Source organism: Salmo trutta, chromosome 15 (assembly GCF_901001165.1).
Source record: "Salmo trutta chromosome 15, fSalTru1.1, whole genome shotgun sequence".
Lineage (NCBI taxonomy): Eukaryota > Metazoa > Chordata > Actinopteri > Salmoniformes > Salmonidae > Salmo > Salmo trutta.
The window spans coordinates 17,243,443-17,261,062 of record NC_042971.1 but is presented as its reverse complement, the minus strand read 5'-3'; the positions used below and the strand labels follow the sequence as shown (position 1 = coordinate 17,261,062).

Here is a 17,620-nt window from a genome sequence, read left to right as displayed (position 1 = left end):
AACCATCCGCAGTTCCACTCTGCTGTGATGGGTTTCAGCAGGTTGCACATGCCCTGACCAGATTAGACAGCACCTAGGCTAATGCTTCATAAGATGATTACATCTATTTCAGGAGGCATTAGTTCCATAGCAGAGTTGGCAGAGAAATGGTGATTGATCGACAATTTACAGAAAGCAATAGATCTAATCCCCCAAACATACACTACATAACCAAAAGCATATGGACACCTGATCGTCTAACATCTCATTCCAAAATCATGGGCATTGATACAGAGTTGGTCCATTCTTTGCTGCTATAACAGCCTCCACTCTTCTGGGAAGGCTTTCCACTAGATGTTGGAACATTGCTGTGGGGACTTGATCCATTCAACCACAAGAGCATTAGTGAGGTCGGGCACTGATGTTGGGCGATTAGGCCTGGTTCGCAGTCGAGGTTCCAATTCATTCCAAAGATTTTCAATGGAGTTGAGGTCAGGGCTCTGTGCAGGCCAGTCAAGTTCTTCCACACCGATCTTAACAAACCATTTCTGTATGGAACTCACTTTGTGCATGGGGGCATTGTCAAGCTGAAACAGTAAAGGGCCTTCCCCAAACTGTTGCAACAAAGTTTGGAAGCACAGAATTGTCTAGAATGTCATTGTATGCTGTAACATTAGCCCGAACCATGAAAAACAGCCCCAGACCATTATTCCTCCTCCACCAAACTTTACAGTTTGCACTACGCATTGGGGCAGGTAGCCAAACCCAGATTTGTCCATCGGACTGCCAGAAGGTGAAGTGTGATTCATTACTCCAGAGAACAAGTTTCCACTCCTTGCTGTGTTATTCTTATCTCGTACTTCTGTTCTTTTTTTGTTATTGTTATTTTCTTAAAACTGCATTGTTGGTTAAGGACTTGTAAGTAAGCATTTCACTGAGGTCCACACCAGTTGTATTCGGCACGTGACAAATAAAATTATATTTTGATTTGATTCCACTGCTCCAATGGCGGCGAGCTTTAAACCACTCCAGCCAACGATTTCCTGGTAATGTGGGGGGGAGGGGGGGGGAACTTGCAGTACCAATCATTAAATAACGCAAGTTGAGTCATTTGTAAGACCAACAACACACACAAATGTAAAAAATGGCAAGGATTATGACCCTGTAGATAAGTGGTTCATCCTTACATGTATAAGTAACTGCAAGTCTATGCTACAAATAGGTCCAGTGAGGGATTAATCATACGTCAACAGTTACTCACACCTCTGACCAAACTACATCTCAAAATGATGGCCTATATGGTTGTGTTGTTCGTCTGTAGTTCAGCACATGAGAAACACTATAGTTAGAGTGCCCACATATAGTTAATTGTATTCCAATGATTACCCATGAATCAGCATTGCACAAGAATCTTGACGCATGGAAGCGGATCAGCGCAAGATATGGGTGTGCTCCTATATAGCCTAACATCTGTTGCGGGGCATTACGCAGCACTCGAAGAGCACGTTGTAAAAGATTAAATATAATCCCCCAATATTTTGTTTAAAGGCTCCTAGCCAAGCTTGGCAATGTGGAAGCTTCACCATGCATTAAGAGTATTACAACTTCCCCCAGCACATTTCAGTATGAGGGCGTCCAATCCCCTTTAGATTTCATATTCCAAAAGGCCACAAAATCATAACAATATACTCCCGCTCGACAGTTGGCCAACCTTTAAAAGCGTTGTATAAATATGGAGGCAGTTAAGCAAATAGGCCTTGTTAATTACATTTCAAACTACTAGACCGGGGCTGTGGTAGACAAATGTTAAATGTTTTTGACAATGGCAGATACATTAATGTAGTTAATGACCATCATAAAAATGGTATTATAACAGGGCCAAAAGAACAGGGTGACAAACCCTATTAGCAAAGGACTCCTCATCATAATCTGTCAAAGTTATGTCATCAACTTCCTAGACCCCAGGAAGAGTTGCAGCTGCCTTGGAAGCTGGGAATGGGGATCCTAATAAATTACAAAATGTTTTACAATTTTGGTAATTTAGCAGATGCTCTTATCCAGAGCGACTTACTTGGGCAATTAGGGTTGCTCAAGGGCACATCGACAGAACGTTCACCTCGTCAGCTTGGGGATTCGAACCAGCAACTTTTCGGTTAGTGGTCCAACGCTTTTAACCGCTAGGCTACCTGCATGAATACCTATTACCAACGCTCGAAATGAAAGGCCTTGAAATGAAGCATTTCACAATGGAGTTAACAGTCCCACAAAAACTCTATCTTGATCTGACAACCACAGGGGCCATTGTCATCTTATTAAAGGGATATGAATACAGTTGTGGCCAAAAGTTGAGAATGACACAAATATTAATTTCCACAATGTTTGCTGCGTCAGTGTCTTTAGATATTTTTGTCAGATGTTACTATGGAATACTGAAGTATAATTCCAAGCATTTCATAAGTGTTAAAGGCTTTTATTGACAATTACGTGAAGTTGATGCAAAGAGTCAATATTTGCTGTGTTGACCCTTCTTTTTCCAAGACCTCTGCAATCCGCCCTGGCATGCTGTCAATTAACTTCTGGGCCACATCCTGACTGATGGCAGCCCATTCTTGCATAATCAATGCTTGGAGACTCAGAGAAAATGACTTTACCCCAGTCCAATCCCTGTACCTTTTGCAGAATATCAGTCTGTCCCTGATGTTTTTCCTGGAGAGAAGTGGCTTCTTTGCTGCCCTTCTTGACACCAGGCCATCCTCCAAAAGTCTTTGCGTCACTGTGCGTGCAGATGCACTCACACCTGCCTGCTGCCATTCCTGAGCAAGCTCTGTACTGGTGGTGCCTCGATCCCGCAGCTGAATCAACTTTAGGAGACGGTCCTGGCGCTTGCTGGACTTTCTTGGGAACCCTGAAGCCTTCTTCACAACAATTTAACCGCTCTCCATGAAGTTCTTGATGGTCCAATAAATGGTTGATTTAGGTGCAATCATACTGGCAGAAATATCCTTGCATGTGAAGCCCTTTTTGTGCAAAGCAATGATGACGGCACGTGTTTCCTTGCAAGTAACCGTGGTTGACAAAGGAAGAACAATGATTCCAAGCACCACCCTCCTTTTGAAGCTTCCAGTCTGTTATTCGAACTCAATCAGCATGACAGTGATCTCCAGCCTTGTCCTCGTCAACACTCACACCTGTGTTAACGAGAGAATCACTGACATGTCAGCTGGTCCTTTTGTGGCAGGGCTGAAATGCAGTGGAAATGTTTTGGGGGGATTCAGTTCATTTGCATGGCAAAGAGGGACATTGCAATTAATTGCAATTCATCTGATCACTCTTCATAACATTCTGGAGTATATGCAAATTGCATCATACAAACTGAGGCAGCAGACTTTGTGATAATTAATATTTGTGTCATTCTCAAAACTTTTGGCCACGACTGTACACCAATCTAACTCCCCTTAGTTACATGTTCTACTGATCACAACGAAAGTCAAAAACTTCTGCATTGTCTTTCGAAACAGAAACTTTTATTAGACAATGTGATTTTTATTTTGATATCTTATTCTGGTTCATGGAAATGAAGGAAGAGCAAGGGTTGTTCGGTTTGAGGTGCTCCTTTTTTTTTACTAGTTTCCCCTAATAAGTTGTGTAGCAGTCTGATATTAAACTTTTGGGTCTACAAATGAAGTTGCAGTGTCTATGGATCATTCTTATCAATCGTCCTTAGGCTACATATGGGTGGAAGTGAGATTCGAACCCACGCCTGCAGACAGTATTGTAAGGCCGACTATGAGGGAAAAATAATTAAACAGGGAGCAGCAGAAAGTGTGGCACCTTACTCTAAACCCCAATCAGCACTTACTCTTCCTCTTAAAACCATAACTACAGTTGTCAAAATCCCAGTACGGTCTCCAAATAAAAGTATCACATTACCATAAACGTTTACTGCAACAGCTCATATTAGTACAATGACTCTGGGGATTAATAAACATTGTCAGGTTTGTAAAATCTACATGAAACAAATCTGTTTATTATTCGTTTTACCAGTGACTGCTAATCCTCAAGTTTCAAGCTTCAAAAGGGAACATGGCCAAAAGGCATTGAGAGTGAAATATTCATGTTCGATATTTAAATAACATTTCTACTTAGGTTTAGAGATCAATCTATTTAAATGCATGTTAAATGTTTTGATATTTCCGCTCTCCTTATCATTGTTGCGTCATTGTTTCCCTTTTTGATAACCAGTGGGGGCTTGTGCCAGAAAGAGTGAAAGCCCATTCTCAGATAAGCTAAAACAGCATTAACCTGATTTGGAGGATAGAGATTCCAGGTGGTCAAGTACAAGGTCTGATTGGTGTGTAAAAGGCAGGCCCAGCCTTTGAATGCCAACTCACAGGGAACTATGCATGATGAACTCCTCTCGTGTTACTACGTTAAGGTGCACTTACATTTCTCGGAATTTCATGTCACAGATAATAATACAGAGATTGTAGCGTGCTAGCATTCATTTCATCTAGGCTTCGCCGCTGCTAACTGCAGAGAAGGCTTTGGGAACAATAATGCGTGGCCCGAGCAATACGTTTTACAATACATTTTCAAACTCAACCTGAGAGGTCAGATTGTAGGTTTTATCACTTGGAAAATGACCATGTCATGAACCTTTGAATGATGAATAAGAATCATGCATTATACCCATCTCCAATATTGCATTGAGGAGATACTTGTACGCCCTTCAAATCATTGAAAGGTATCCGGTGAATGATCAAAGATGCAAAAATCCCACATCAATATGCTTCGTTTGAATCCTTACGAAAAAGCATCACAGGGGAAGAGCACAAGGAGCACCTTAAAAATACCACAGGCACTGAGAAGCATCTACTGCAATATGAGCAGAGTTCAAAATAACTACATTAAAGAAAAAACACCTGCAGAATGTGCCCACTGCTCAGGCATAGCAAAATGCAGGTTGAGCAAATGTGACAATAGACAAATCTCTAGTGTTGTATTGTGAATCCCCAAAAGTACTGACCTGATTATAAAATAGTTATTACTTGCATGCATTTTTGCAGACAAGACATTCACTGTGTCTATCAAAATCCATACTGTATGTATGAAATAGAATAAGGGTGAACATGGCTAGACAGTTGAAGAGGGGCATGCCTCTGATTTATAATGACAGATGCAGCATTTGACATACTGGAGTCAATTAAAAGAATAGATGGATTCCAATATCCAGCTGACTTACCAAGCAGTGCTTGGAACAGGCTGCTTTTGAAGACCCCCATCACTCTCTGAATGGCAGTTTTGAGCTGTTGTTCCTCTGGCTTCCTCAGTTTAGCACAGTAGTCTTCCAAAAGTTCTAGGGCCCTAGCTGTGTCTGCAGGAGGGTACAGATTGGAGACCAGTTAGAATGTTATTCAAAAGGGAAAAAAATATTTTAGTTTATAGTTAAACATACAGTCAAGTGATGAAATAGCAAACATCAGACAAGCACTGCCAGGACTAATTTACAAAGCCAATTTGTTTGTTTGAATAAGGTTTACAGTAGCTTGAGCTTCTGCCCACATTTTTGTCCCCATTTGTGAAAACGATTCTAAAAAAATGTAATCTTAAGCATGTAATGACAACTGCATGTGCAAAAGACGACGAGGTGACTTGTATGGTTTATAATTAGCAACCATTTTCACTATTAATATGAGAGGCAGTTTTGTAACGGCACAGAAATGTGGAGCATGGATAGTGTCCCCGCTTGGCACAGGTGTGAGATACCACTCAGTCATACAGAGACATCATCCTTGGGGTCAGACCCTGTGACCAAGGGAGACCACAGTACACTAAAATATGACTTGTTTCAAAGAAACTCATGAGAACAGACTCTAAAATGGTCTTTACTTACTGCTATTGATTTATAATTCAACTTGATGTGGCCGTCTGCTGTCTAGTTTCCAGGAGTAAAAGTAAGTCTGGAAGGTTGAACGATCTTGCATGACTTTCTTTTTATTATTTTATGTTAACCCCCGTTTTCTCCCCAATTTTGTGGTATCCAATTGGTAGTTACAATCCTGTCTCATCACTGCAACTCCCGTACGGAGTCGGGAGAGGCGAAGGTCAAGAGCCGTGTGTCTTACGAAACGCAACCCAACCAAGCCGCACCGCTTCTTGACACAATGCCCACCTAACCCGGAAGCCAGCCACACCAATGTGTCGGAGGAAACACTGTGCACCTGGTGACCGTGTCAGCATGCACTGCACCCGGCCCGCCACAGGAGTTGCTAGTGCGCGATTGGACAAGGACATCCCTGCCGGCCAAACCCTCCCCTAACCTGGCGATGCTGCGCCAATTATGCGCCGCCCCATGGGCCTCCCGGTCACAGCCGGCTGCGACAGAGCCTGGACTTGAACCTAGAATCTCTAGTGGCACAGCTAACACTGCGATGCAGTGCCCTAGACCACCACGCCAATTCAGGAGGCCTCTTCCATGACTTTCATTGTACAGTACAGTTGAACAACTCAGACAGCATTTATTTTTTTATTGCTGCACAATTACAGACCAGTGGCTGAGACTGAGGTCACGCCAGGACAAGCCTCATTACACATCTATTTATATGCAGGTGCTTTGTGGACTGAACTTACACTACAATCACCATGTATAAAAAGGATATAAAAATCCTTTACTGAATATGATCACACAATTCCCATAAACACTAGACATCATTGGGCTGGAAGTTATCTCCATTATCCACGAAAGGCCTTATGTATAAGGCTATTCCCTGTAATATTCAATTAAAATAATGCCATCCCTGCAATATTCAATTAAAATAATGCCATCATCACTTTAATGAAAAAGGCTACATCAATTCTTATAAATAAGTATAAATGCTGTATAACTTATACATGCTTTAGAAATAAGGAATTACAGTGCAGTCGGAAAGTATTCAGACCCCTTGACTTTTTCCCCCATTGTTACCTTACAGCCTTATTCTAAAATGGATTAAAATATTGTTTCCTCATCAATCTACACACAATGCACCATAATGACAAAGCAAAAACATGTTAAGAAATGTTTACAAAAATATAAAAATAAAAAACAAATACCTTATTTACATAAGTATTCAGACCCTTTGCTATGATACTTTAAATTGAGCTCAGGTGCGTCCTGTTTCCACTGATCATCTTTGAGATGTTTCTACAACTTGATTGTAGTCCACCTGTGGTAAAGTCAACTGATTGGACATGATTTGGAAAGACAGAACGTACGTACGTCTATATATATATATATATATATATATAAGGTCCCACTGTTGACAGTGCATGTTACAGCAAAAACCAAGCCATGATGTTGAAGGAATTGTCGGTAGAGCTCCAAGACAGGATTGGGTCAAAGCACAGATCTGGGGAAGGGTACCAAAAAAAAAGTAAATAAATCATATTTACATAGGTATTCAGACCTTTTACTCAGTATTATGTTGAAGCACTTTTGGCAGCGATTACAGGCTCGAATCTTGTTGGGTTATGACGCTACAAGCTTGGCACACGTGTATTTGGGGAGTTTCTTCCATTCTCTGCAGATCCGCTCAAGCTCTATCAGGTTGGATGGGGAGCGTCGATGCACAGCTATTTTCACGTCTCCCCAAAGATGTTCGAATGGGTTCAAGTCCGGGCTCTGGCTGGGCCACTCAAGGACATTCAGAGACTTGTCCCGAAGCTACTCCTGCATTGTCTTGGCTGTGTGCTTAGGGTCGTTGTGCTGTTGGAGGGTGAACCTTCGCCCTGAGCGCTCTGGAGCAGGATTTCATCAAAGATCTCGCTGTACGTTGCGCCATTCATCTTTCCCTCGATCCTGACTAGTCTCCCAGTCTATGCTGCTGAAAAACATCCCCACAGCATGATGCTGCCACCACCATGCTTCACCATAGGGATGGTGCCAGGTTTCCTCCAGACGTGACGCTTGGCATTCAGGCCAAAGAGTTCAATCTTGGTTTCATCAGACCAGAGAATCTTGTTTCATGGTCAGAGTCCTTTAGGTGCTTTTTTGACAAACTCCAAGTGGGCTGTCATGTGCCTTTTAATGAGGAGTGACTTCTGTCTGGCCACTCTACCATAAAGGCTGCGGAGATGGTTGTCCTTCTAGAAGGTTCTCCGATCTCCACAGAGGAACTCTGGAGCGCTGTCAGAGTGACCATCGGGTTCTTGGTCACCTTCCTGACAAAGGCCCTTCTCCCCCGATTTTTCAGTCTGGCCGGGCGGCCAGCTCTTGGAAGAGTCTTGGTGGTTCCAAACTTCATCATTCTTGAATGATGGAGGCCACTGTGTCCTTGGGGACCTTCATTGCTGCAGAAATGTTTTGGTACCCTTCCCAAGAATCTGTGCCGCAACATAATCCTGTCTCAGCTCTATGGACAATTCCTTCGACCTCATGGCTTGGTTTTTGCTCTGACATGCACTGTCAACTGTGGGACCTTGTAAAGACAGGTGTGTGCCTTTCCAAATCATGTCCAATCAATTGAATTTACCACATGTGGACACCAATGAAGTTGTAGAAACAAGGATGATCAATGGAAGCAGGATGCACCTGAGCTCAATTTCAAGTCTCATAGCAAAGGGTCTGAATACTTATGTAAATAAGTTATGTTTATTTTTAATACATATGCAACAAATTTCTAAACCTGTTTTCGCTTTGTCATTATGGTGTATTGAATGTAGATTGATGAAGAAAACAAATGTAATCAAGTTTAGAATAAGACTGTAATGTAACAAAACGTGGAAAAAGTAAAGTGGTCTGAATACTTTCCGAATGGACTGCATTAGGCCTAGTACTTAAAATATTTATAAATTCTTATTCATGAAAGCTATAAAAAGTGTTTGTTACACAATATCCCTATCTATAATAAACTACAGGTAACTGCAAAAATAAAGGAAACACATGAGTAAATGAGATACAAATATATTGAAAGCAGGTGCTTCCACACAGGTGTGGGTCCTGAGTTAATTAAGCAATTAACATCATGCTTAGGGTCATGTATAAAAACGCCCAGTTGCCCATTATTTTGGCTGCCATGGCTAGAAGAGATCTCAGTGATTTTGAAAGAGGAGTTTCAAAGGAGCATAGAGGGTTAAAGGGGATGTGTGTCACCAGATCTCCCCCCCAACTGAACACTTACGGGAGATTCCGGTGCAGCGCTTAAGACTTTTTTTTTTTCCACCAACAAAACACCAAATTGCAGATTTATCATATTAGAATGGTGTTGCATCCCTCCAATAGAGTTCCTGACACTTGTAGAATCTATGCCAAGGAGCATTGAAGCTGTTCTGGTGACTCAACTCCCTATTAAGACACTGTTGGTGTTTCCTTTATTTTGTACATTATCAATGACTGTTCTGTTTCATAGGCCACATATTAGGCTTACATTACAAGTTATGGGGTAATTTTCTTTAATTTGCCATTCGCTTAATTACCGGAACATAACCTAGAAAGGCTAAAGGCAAGCCTACACACTGACATGGGTCTAAAAGTGCTGAATGACAAAGACTTTTTTTCACTTGTGGCTGCTTAGTGGCGAGACACCTGTTGTGCCAACTACGTTTCTGCTCACCTTTTTTTCTTACAGGCATAGTTGAATCCTGGATCCGTATTGGTGATTTACTCCTGCTATCAGTTCACTTCAGTGCATCATTAAAAGTTTCCGGCAGTGGTAACCGCTAGGTAGGAAACCACATCATTGGCGAATCAGTTGTGCTATAACGTGTGTGCCCTTAAGTTCAGTTTTAAAAGCTATAGGCTTTTGCTCCAACAGAATAGACTATAGCATAGGACAAAACAGGCCACAAACAAAAACTATACTTGCAATGTAGTTCGGCATGCTTTGTTCAGTTAATCGTCAGCAAAGATGTAGCCTAACCAATGCTTCACCGGGATGCATTCATCCCGAAAGTGTTCAAATAAATAAAATTCAAAAGTCCTATTTTCTGTTGTCCTGTGAAGTGTCTTGTGTGGGCTATGGTTCTGATGACGGCGTGCTGCTGTGCTGACAGGTGCAGCGGCTGTCGCGCGCGTTCTGATGTTCCCACACAGACAGTTGTCAGGGGATAATGTCATGGACATTAACTATAGCCTGGGTTAAGTGGTCGGTCGGTATATTCCCTCAATTGCCAAACTTTTCTTGAGCCCGGCTCAGCGAGATGTTCCGCGTTTCTATCACTGTCCTTGCAGTTTGATGCTGGCATTGGGTCAATGGCGCTCCCATGTGATGACCTGGAGATTAAAACAATAATAATAATCAAACCCAATGGCAGTCCAAAGAAACGTTAAAGGTGGGGTAACGTTAATCGGCAGAGTGAAATATGCAACCATTGCTATTTTAGCGCGTGAAAAAAAACCGCTAAATAATGAGTAGGTAGGCCGCCTATTTGTAGCCTAACACTAACAGCACATCAAGTTTAATTAGTCTACCTTGCAGTAATTACTCAGCCTAATATTTTTTCTATGAATTTGGGGTGTCCCAATTAGTCAAAACGAACCAGGTGTGCAGATATATGGCAATCAAAATACATAACATTAGCTGGCCAAAATGTATTGCAAGTCATTCCACCACGAATACAATTGATGGGCTCCATCCAATATCTCAGTTAGCTAAGGTTATGTAGCTGGTGTGATTCTCCGTCATCTTCCTTTGATTTAGGATATGACATGCTTTATAGCCCAAGTCTATTCAACCATTCACAAACTGAAATAAACCCAATGCTCGCAAACACATGCATCGTTGTTGCTCAACCAAGCTAGGCTACCTAAAACGAAAGCCTGGACAGTGAAACTGGAAGTTGGCAAAGCGTTTGGTTAACGATAGCCTTTCCTGATGTCAGTGCGCTCGCGCATGTAGGAAAATACCTGCCTGGCTGATCTTGCTGTAAAACGTATGTCTCTGCAATAACCCGTCTATTTTACACATTTCATATATTCTTTGCGAAATATCTGGAACTTTCTCGCCCTCTTATTTGCCGTGTCACCACGTTTTTATTTCCAAATCTACAGCCACGGCGTGGAAAGCAGTATCAGTTTTAGCTTAGCAACGGAGAGGTTTGTTACTAGCTACACCTTGATTGACAAACTTTACATCCAATGGCATGGCGGTGCTTTTTGTCCAGGCTCGGGAGTATTAACCAATACAATTTGTTGTGAAAGGTTCAGAGTTCACTTTGGTGCACGTGGTTTAAAATGGCTGCGCCCTTCACTAAATAATGATACAGAAGAAAATATTGAAACAGCTAAACGTTTGCAGCACATAGCTACATTAGAGCTGAAACATCGCAAGGTAAGGAAGGAATACTCGACAGTACAGCAATACATAGACTGGCGTTATTCCAGTGTAATCGTGATTAATATATAATTGTTTTGCTCTCTGAACTAGGCTACTTGGACTGGGTTTTATAACATGTAATGTTGGCTAGGTAAAGTTAGCAGTCTTATCGAACGTGTTGCATACACGTTCACTCAGCCCTGTCAATGATAGCCAACATTACTGATAGACAGTGACATTTAAAAAATGTGGTCATGCTTTGCAGGGAATCTTGCTGAAGATGTCAGAAAACAGCAATGTCGTTGTACAGAAAGGCACCGGCCGCACAGTTCCCAGAGCTCTGATCATTCAAATGATGACGGAAAATTTCGAACGGTTGCCTGAACTTGACAGGTACGTTTTTGTAGGCCTATGCCATAGAAAATGATAAAGGCCTCTAGTGGCCAAAATGTTGTTAGCATGGACAGCGCTACAGAGAGCTATTTTAATGTAGTCAACTGGCTGATCCCTCCAGGTGACCGTTGGAGTCATGTCCAACCAGTTCATCAGGAGGGATCAGCCAATCTGGAAGAAAATGTACTACTTCAAAATAGAGATGGCTTCAATGGCACTGTCACAGACACTTTTGATTGGTCAGCTCAGGGTTTCCCAAACCTGGTTCTGGGGCCCCACCTGGGTGCACGTTTTGGTTTTTGCCTTAGCGCTACAGATGATTCAAATAACCAACTCATCATCAAGCTTTGATTATTTAAATCAGCTGTGTCGTGCTAGGCCAAAAATCAAAACCTGCAACGGGGGCGACCCCAGGATAGAGTTTGGGAAACCATGGGTTAGTTAACAACTTCAAACTATGCGCACGCTTCAATGGCGCAGAAGTCCATGTGTTGTGATTCTGGATGGCCAGATTGCTCGCAATAGTGATGGGGAAAGTAAGCTTCCTGAAGCATAGTTGAGCATATCTATTTTGTTGCTAAACAACCAACCTGTCTAATGGAACAGGTACAAAGATGAGTCATCCATCTCTATAGCCTAGACATGTTTTTCATTTCCTTGACAGCCTTTTGCATTTTTCTCTCATAACATTAACAACCTATGAAATATCACTGTGGTTCTACAGGAAAATCTTCACCTATGGCCCCATTTACCTGGGAGGAAATGGGGCATTTGCAGGACTGATTGCCAACAGCTTATACAGGAGAGCACTGAATGTCACTCAAGGGCGTTTTACATCAAATCTCCCAATGGCTGTCCTACCATTCTTGACAACAGTGGCCATGTATAATGTAGCTGTATCCAAACCATTATTGTCTGGTGAGTGTTTAATTGTTTCAGTTCCAGTTGAAGTTTGACAATATTTTAATTGTTTCTGATATTCTTAAACTAATTTCAGGTGACCTTAACTGTCCAACCTGTGTCCTGATAAGAGGTGCCCTTGTCGGCGCAGTTGGTGCTGGCGTATATCCTATTCTGTTGGCTTTGCCTGTGAATGCAGGCCTTGCAACCAGGTATGTGCTGCTCTTTGCAGTCGGTTTCATCAAGATGCTTGGCTGACTGAATTTGCATAATTATGCCATTGTAATTATCTGACAGGTACAACACTGCACCATTGCCAGAAAAGGGAAACGTCCTCCGTTTTTGGATGAACATTACCCAACCCATCTTGAGGAAAATGGGTGTTGTGATAGTACTACAGGTGTTCTTTGGAACCTACCTAAGCTCCAGACACTTTGACAGCTACTTGAAGTTGATTCAGTTGTCCATCTCAAATGGCGAGGAGCTTCAGGATTAAAACAGTTTCAAACAAACCTAAATGTTCTGTATTTTTATTTTCTTCAGTCCTTGAGTTACATGTAAACATCTGGATAATCATAATGTAATGACTAACTTATAGCAACGCTATCGCTGGAATAAATATTTTATGCAATGTCAAAGGGCAAAACAAAACCATGGGGGTACTGCAGATTGTAGTTTTTCCCGCTATTTGCAATGAGGTCGTTTACGGCTGTACCGCAAAGTAGAGGCCCATTCATAACTGTAATTCCAAGTATATGGCAGCGTTCACACTGCAAAGATAAAAAAACAGGCTTAGACATTTTTCCAAAAGCTTTTTTTTAATCACAAATTCAGACCATTTACTCAGAACTTGGAAGCACCTTTGGCAGCGACTACAGCCTCGAGTCGCCTTCGGTATGACGCTACAAGCTTGGCACACCTGGATTTGGGGAGTTTCTCCCATTCTTCTCTATAGATCCTCTCAAGCTCTGTCAGGTTGGATGGGGAGCATCGTGGCACAGCTATTTTCAGGTCTCTCCAGAGATGTTCGATTGGGTTCAAGTCCAGGCTCTGGCTGGGCCACTCAAGGACATTCAGAGACTTGTCCCGAAGCCACTCCTGCGTTGTCTTGGCTGTATGCTTAGGGTCGTTGTTCTGTTGGAAGGTGACCCTTTGCCCCCAGACTGAGGTCCTGAGCAAATTTTCAAAGAGCTCTCTGTACTTTGCTCTGTTCATCTTTCCCTTGATCCTGACCAATCTCCCAGTCTCTGCCGCTGAAAAACATCCCCACAGCATGTTGCCACCACCATGCTTTACAGTAATATTTCGGTATCCTTCCCCACATCTGTGCCTCGTCACAATCCTGTCTCTGACATGCACTGTCAACTGTGGGACGTTCTTATATAGACAGGTGGGTAACCTTTCCAAATCATGTCCAATCAGTTGAATTTACCCCAGATGGACTCCAAGTTGTAGAAACATCTGATCGATGCACCAGAGCTCAATTTCAAGTCTCATAGCAAAGGGTCTGAATACTTATGTTTTAAAAAAATAAAATTTGCAAACATTTCTAAATCAGTTTTCACTTTGTCATTATGAGGTATTGTGTGTAGAGGGGGGTAAAAAATGATCCATCTTAGAACAAGGCTGTAATGTAACAATGTGGGGAAGGGGTCTGAATACACTCTCTCTCTCTCATATATATATATATATATATATAACACAGTTCTCACTCAGAGCTAGTCTAAAAATCAACCCTGATTTTGAAGGATGTGCCTTATCTTAATGAGATGCACAACTGTCTTAGCTCAACAATTATCCTGTCAAATTATACATTCAAAATAAATCATCCCCTCATGTTGATTCCTTGAGCACTACAAATATCATTTAAAATCACATTTAGCTCTGCCCAGAATACCCCCTCCTGTGCATTTTCCCCCAAGTATCTATAACCTGTTGAGGACAGACGTTCCGCCTGCAGAACCCCGAGCCAACAGCATCGCACGGCGCGAAATACAAAACCAACTAAAATACCACAATTCAATTTTCTCAAACAACTATTTTACACCATTTTAAAGATAAGACTCGTTAATCTAACCACATTGTCCGATTTCAAAAAGGCTTTACAACGAAAGCAAAACATTAGATTGTTAGGAGAGTACATAGACACACAATCACAGCCATTTTCCAAGCAAGCATGTCACAAACCCAAACCACAGCTAAATGCAGCACTAACCTTTGATCTTCATCAGATGACACTCCTCGGACATTGTTATACAATACATGCATGTTTTGTTCAATCAAGTTCATATTTATATCAAAAACCAGCTTTTTACATTAGCATGCGACGTTCAGAACTAGCATACCCACCGCAAACTTCCGGTGAATTTACTAAATTACTCATGATAAACGTTGACAATATATAATTAATTTAAGAATTATAGATACAGAACTCCTTTATGCAATCGCTATGTCCGATTTTAAAATAGCTTTTCAGCGAAAGCACATTTTGCAATATTCTGAGTACATAGCTCGGCCGTCACGGCTAGCCATTTTGACATCCGCCAAGTTTGGGACAACCTAAACTCAGAATTACTATTAGAAAAATTGGATTACCTTTGCTGTTCTTTGTCAGAATGCACTCCCAGGACTTCTACTTCAACAACAAATGTTGTTTTGGTTCCAAATAATCCATAGTTATATCCAAATACCTCCGTTTTGTTCGTGCGTTCAGGTCACTATCCGAAGGGTAACGCGCGAGCGCATTTCGTGACAAAAATTTGTAATATTCCATTACCGTACTTAGAAGCATGTTAAACGCTGTTTAAAATAAATTTTTTGGCTATTTTTCTCGTAAAATAGCGATAATATTCCAACCGGGCAACGTTGTATTCATTCAAAGAGAGAAAGAAAAAAATGGCGAGTTCTCGTGACCGCACATCTCCAGTCTCACTGTCCCCAGGCTGACCACTTAAACTCTGCTCCTATACTTTGCCCAGAGACAGCAGACACCCCATTCCACTTTCCGGCGGCTTTAGAGAGCCAATGGAAGCCTTAAAGTGTCACGTTACAGCACAGATGCTGTAATTTCGATAGAGATGCAACAGAAGGACAACAAATTGTCAGACAGGGCATTTCCTGCATGGAATCTTCTCAGGTTTTGGCCTGCCATATGAGTTCTGTTATACTCAGACACCATTCAAACAGTTTTAGAAACTTTAGGGTGTTTTCTATCCAAATCTACTAATTATATGCATATTCTAGTTTCTGGGCAGGAGTAGTAACCAGATTAAATCGGGTACGTTTTTATCCGGCCGTGAAAATACTGCCCCCTATCCCAAAGAAGGAGCTATTTGCATTGTGAAAACGTAATAGGATGCATATGCTCCATCATTTACATTTTAGTTGGAGGCCCACTGGTGGTAGGAACGGCTGCCTTCAGAGCACCATGTAGTGGAACGCTCAGATATATTATGTAGAACAAACAGGCCTGGCCTGAGATGTAGACAAAGGATTCACATCAGCTCTATCTGTACCATTCTAATACATTTGCCTGTTGAACAGGGAACACCTTAGAGTTATTTATAGTATTACCAAGTTTGTGTGCCTTTTCAGTGTGTTGTCAAACCATATGAAAACTGTAGTTTAATAAACTCTAGGGAGAATTGAGCATGATGTCTTCGCTGAAATTAGTAGACAGGATTCCAACCCACAGATTAATTTACCTGCAATTAACTTGTAAAATGCTGCATTGGAAGTGGAACCATAGCAAATCACACACCTAGTTCAACAGTGCCTTCAGAAAGTATTCACACACCTCGAATTCTTGCACATTTTGTTGCAATAGCCTGAATTTAAAGTGGATTAGTTGATTCATTGTCATACACACAATATCCCATAATATCAAAGTGGAATTATGTTTTTCAAACTGTTTACAAATTAAATGAAAAAGCCGAAATGTATTAAATCAATAAGTATTCAACCTCTTTGTTATGGCAAGCCTAAATAAGTTCAAGAGTACAAATTTGCTTAACAGGTCACAAATTGCATGGACTCACTGTGTGGAATAGTGTTTAACAATGTTTGAATTACTACCTTTTCTGTACACCACACATAGATAATTTTAAGGTCCCTCAGTCACTGGGAATTTCAAACAGATTCAACCACAGAGCAGGGAGGTTTTCCAATGCCTCGCAAAGCAGGGCACCTATTGGTAGATGGGTAAAAATAAAAATACATTGAATATCTGAGCTTTGAAGTTATTCATTACACTTTGGATGGTGTATTAATACACCCTGTCACTACAAAGATACAGGCGTCCTTCCTAACTCAGTTGCCGGAGAGGAAGGAAACCACTCAGAGATTTCACCATGAGGCCAATGGTGACTTGAAAAAAGTTTAATGGCTGTGATAGAAAACTGAGGATGGATCAACAACATTAACTTTAAAAAAAATGGAACACTAGTCACTTTAATGTTTGCATTACTCATCTCATGTATATACAGTAGACTAGTATAAATTACAGTATCTTAGTCTATGCCGCTCTGACATTGCTCATCCATATATTTATACGTTCTTAACATTCCTTCCTTAGATTTGTGTGTATTGGGTATATGTTGTGAAATTGTTAGATATTGCTGCACTGTCGAACTAGAAGCACAACCATTTTGCTACACCAACAATAACATCTGCTAAACACGTATGTGACTAATAAAACATTATTTGATTTAATTGACAGAGTGAAAAGGAGGAAGCATGTACAGAATAAAAATATTCCAAAACATGCATCCTGTTTGTAACAAGGCACTAAAGTAATACTGTAAAAAATGTTTTCAAACAATTCACTTTTTGTCATGAATACAGTTATGTTTTGGGCAAATCCAATACAACTGACTACCACTCTATTTAAGCATAGTGGTGGCTGCATCATGTTATAGGTATGCTTGTAATTGTTATGGACTGCAGAGTTTTGCCAGGATAAAAAAAAAAGCTCCATTCCATTTCTAAGCACAGACAAAATGCTAGAGAAAAACTTGGTTCAATCTGCTTTCCACCAGACACTGGGAGATGAATTCACA

At 41.2% G+C, this 17,620-nt stretch overlaps 2 protein-coding genes across 2 annotated transcripts in view; one reads left to right on the top strand and one right to left on the bottom strand.

Annotated features, from left to right (window-relative positions):
- dlg2 (discs, large homolog 2 (Drosophila)) overlaps window positions 1–9,668 on the bottom strand; it is a 389,583-nt gene extending 379,915 nt beyond the window's left edge. Inside the window, exons 1-2 of the mRNA XM_029690593.1 lie at window positions 9,570–9,668; window positions 5,222–5,353 (exon numbers count right to left, since the gene is read on the bottom strand). Of these exons, the coding sequence (XP_029546453.1) occupies window positions 5,222–5,353; window positions 9,570–9,588 (151 nt within the window). The 5' untranslated portion in view covers window positions 9,589–9,668. The remainder of the gene's footprint in view (window positions 1–5,221; window positions 5,354–9,569) is intronic.
- A 1,477-nt stretch (window positions 9,669–11,145) lies between these two features.
- On the top strand, window positions 11,146–13,075 carry tmem126a (transmembrane protein 126A). The gene is made up of 5 exons (XM_029690598.1): window positions 11,146–11,285; window positions 11,536–11,663; window positions 12,388–12,581; window positions 12,661–12,775; window positions 12,861–13,075. Exons 2-5 carry the CDS (start codon window positions 11,551–11,553, stop codon window positions 13,057–13,059), a joined length of 621 nt encoding a protein of 206 aa, XP_029546458.1. The 5' UTR covers window positions 11,146–11,285; window positions 11,536–11,550; the 3' UTR covers window positions 13,060–13,075.
- Window positions 13,076–17,620: the final 4,545 nt, after the last annotated feature.

Excerpts from the sequence above, each read along its gene's own strand:
- tmem126a (XM_029690598.1), top strand. The coding sequence starts at position 11,551 with ATGTCAGAAAACAGCAATGTCGTTGTACAGAAAGGCACCGGCCGCACA. Across the intron at positions 12,582-12,660 it reads ATCCAAACCATTATTGTCTG|GTGACCTTAACTGTCCAACC; the intron begins GTGAGTGTTTAA and ends AACTAATTTCAG. Across the intron at positions 12,776-12,860 it reads AATGCAGGCCTTGCAACCAG|GTACAACACTGCACCATTGC; the intron begins GTATGTGCTGCT and ends ATTATCTGACAG.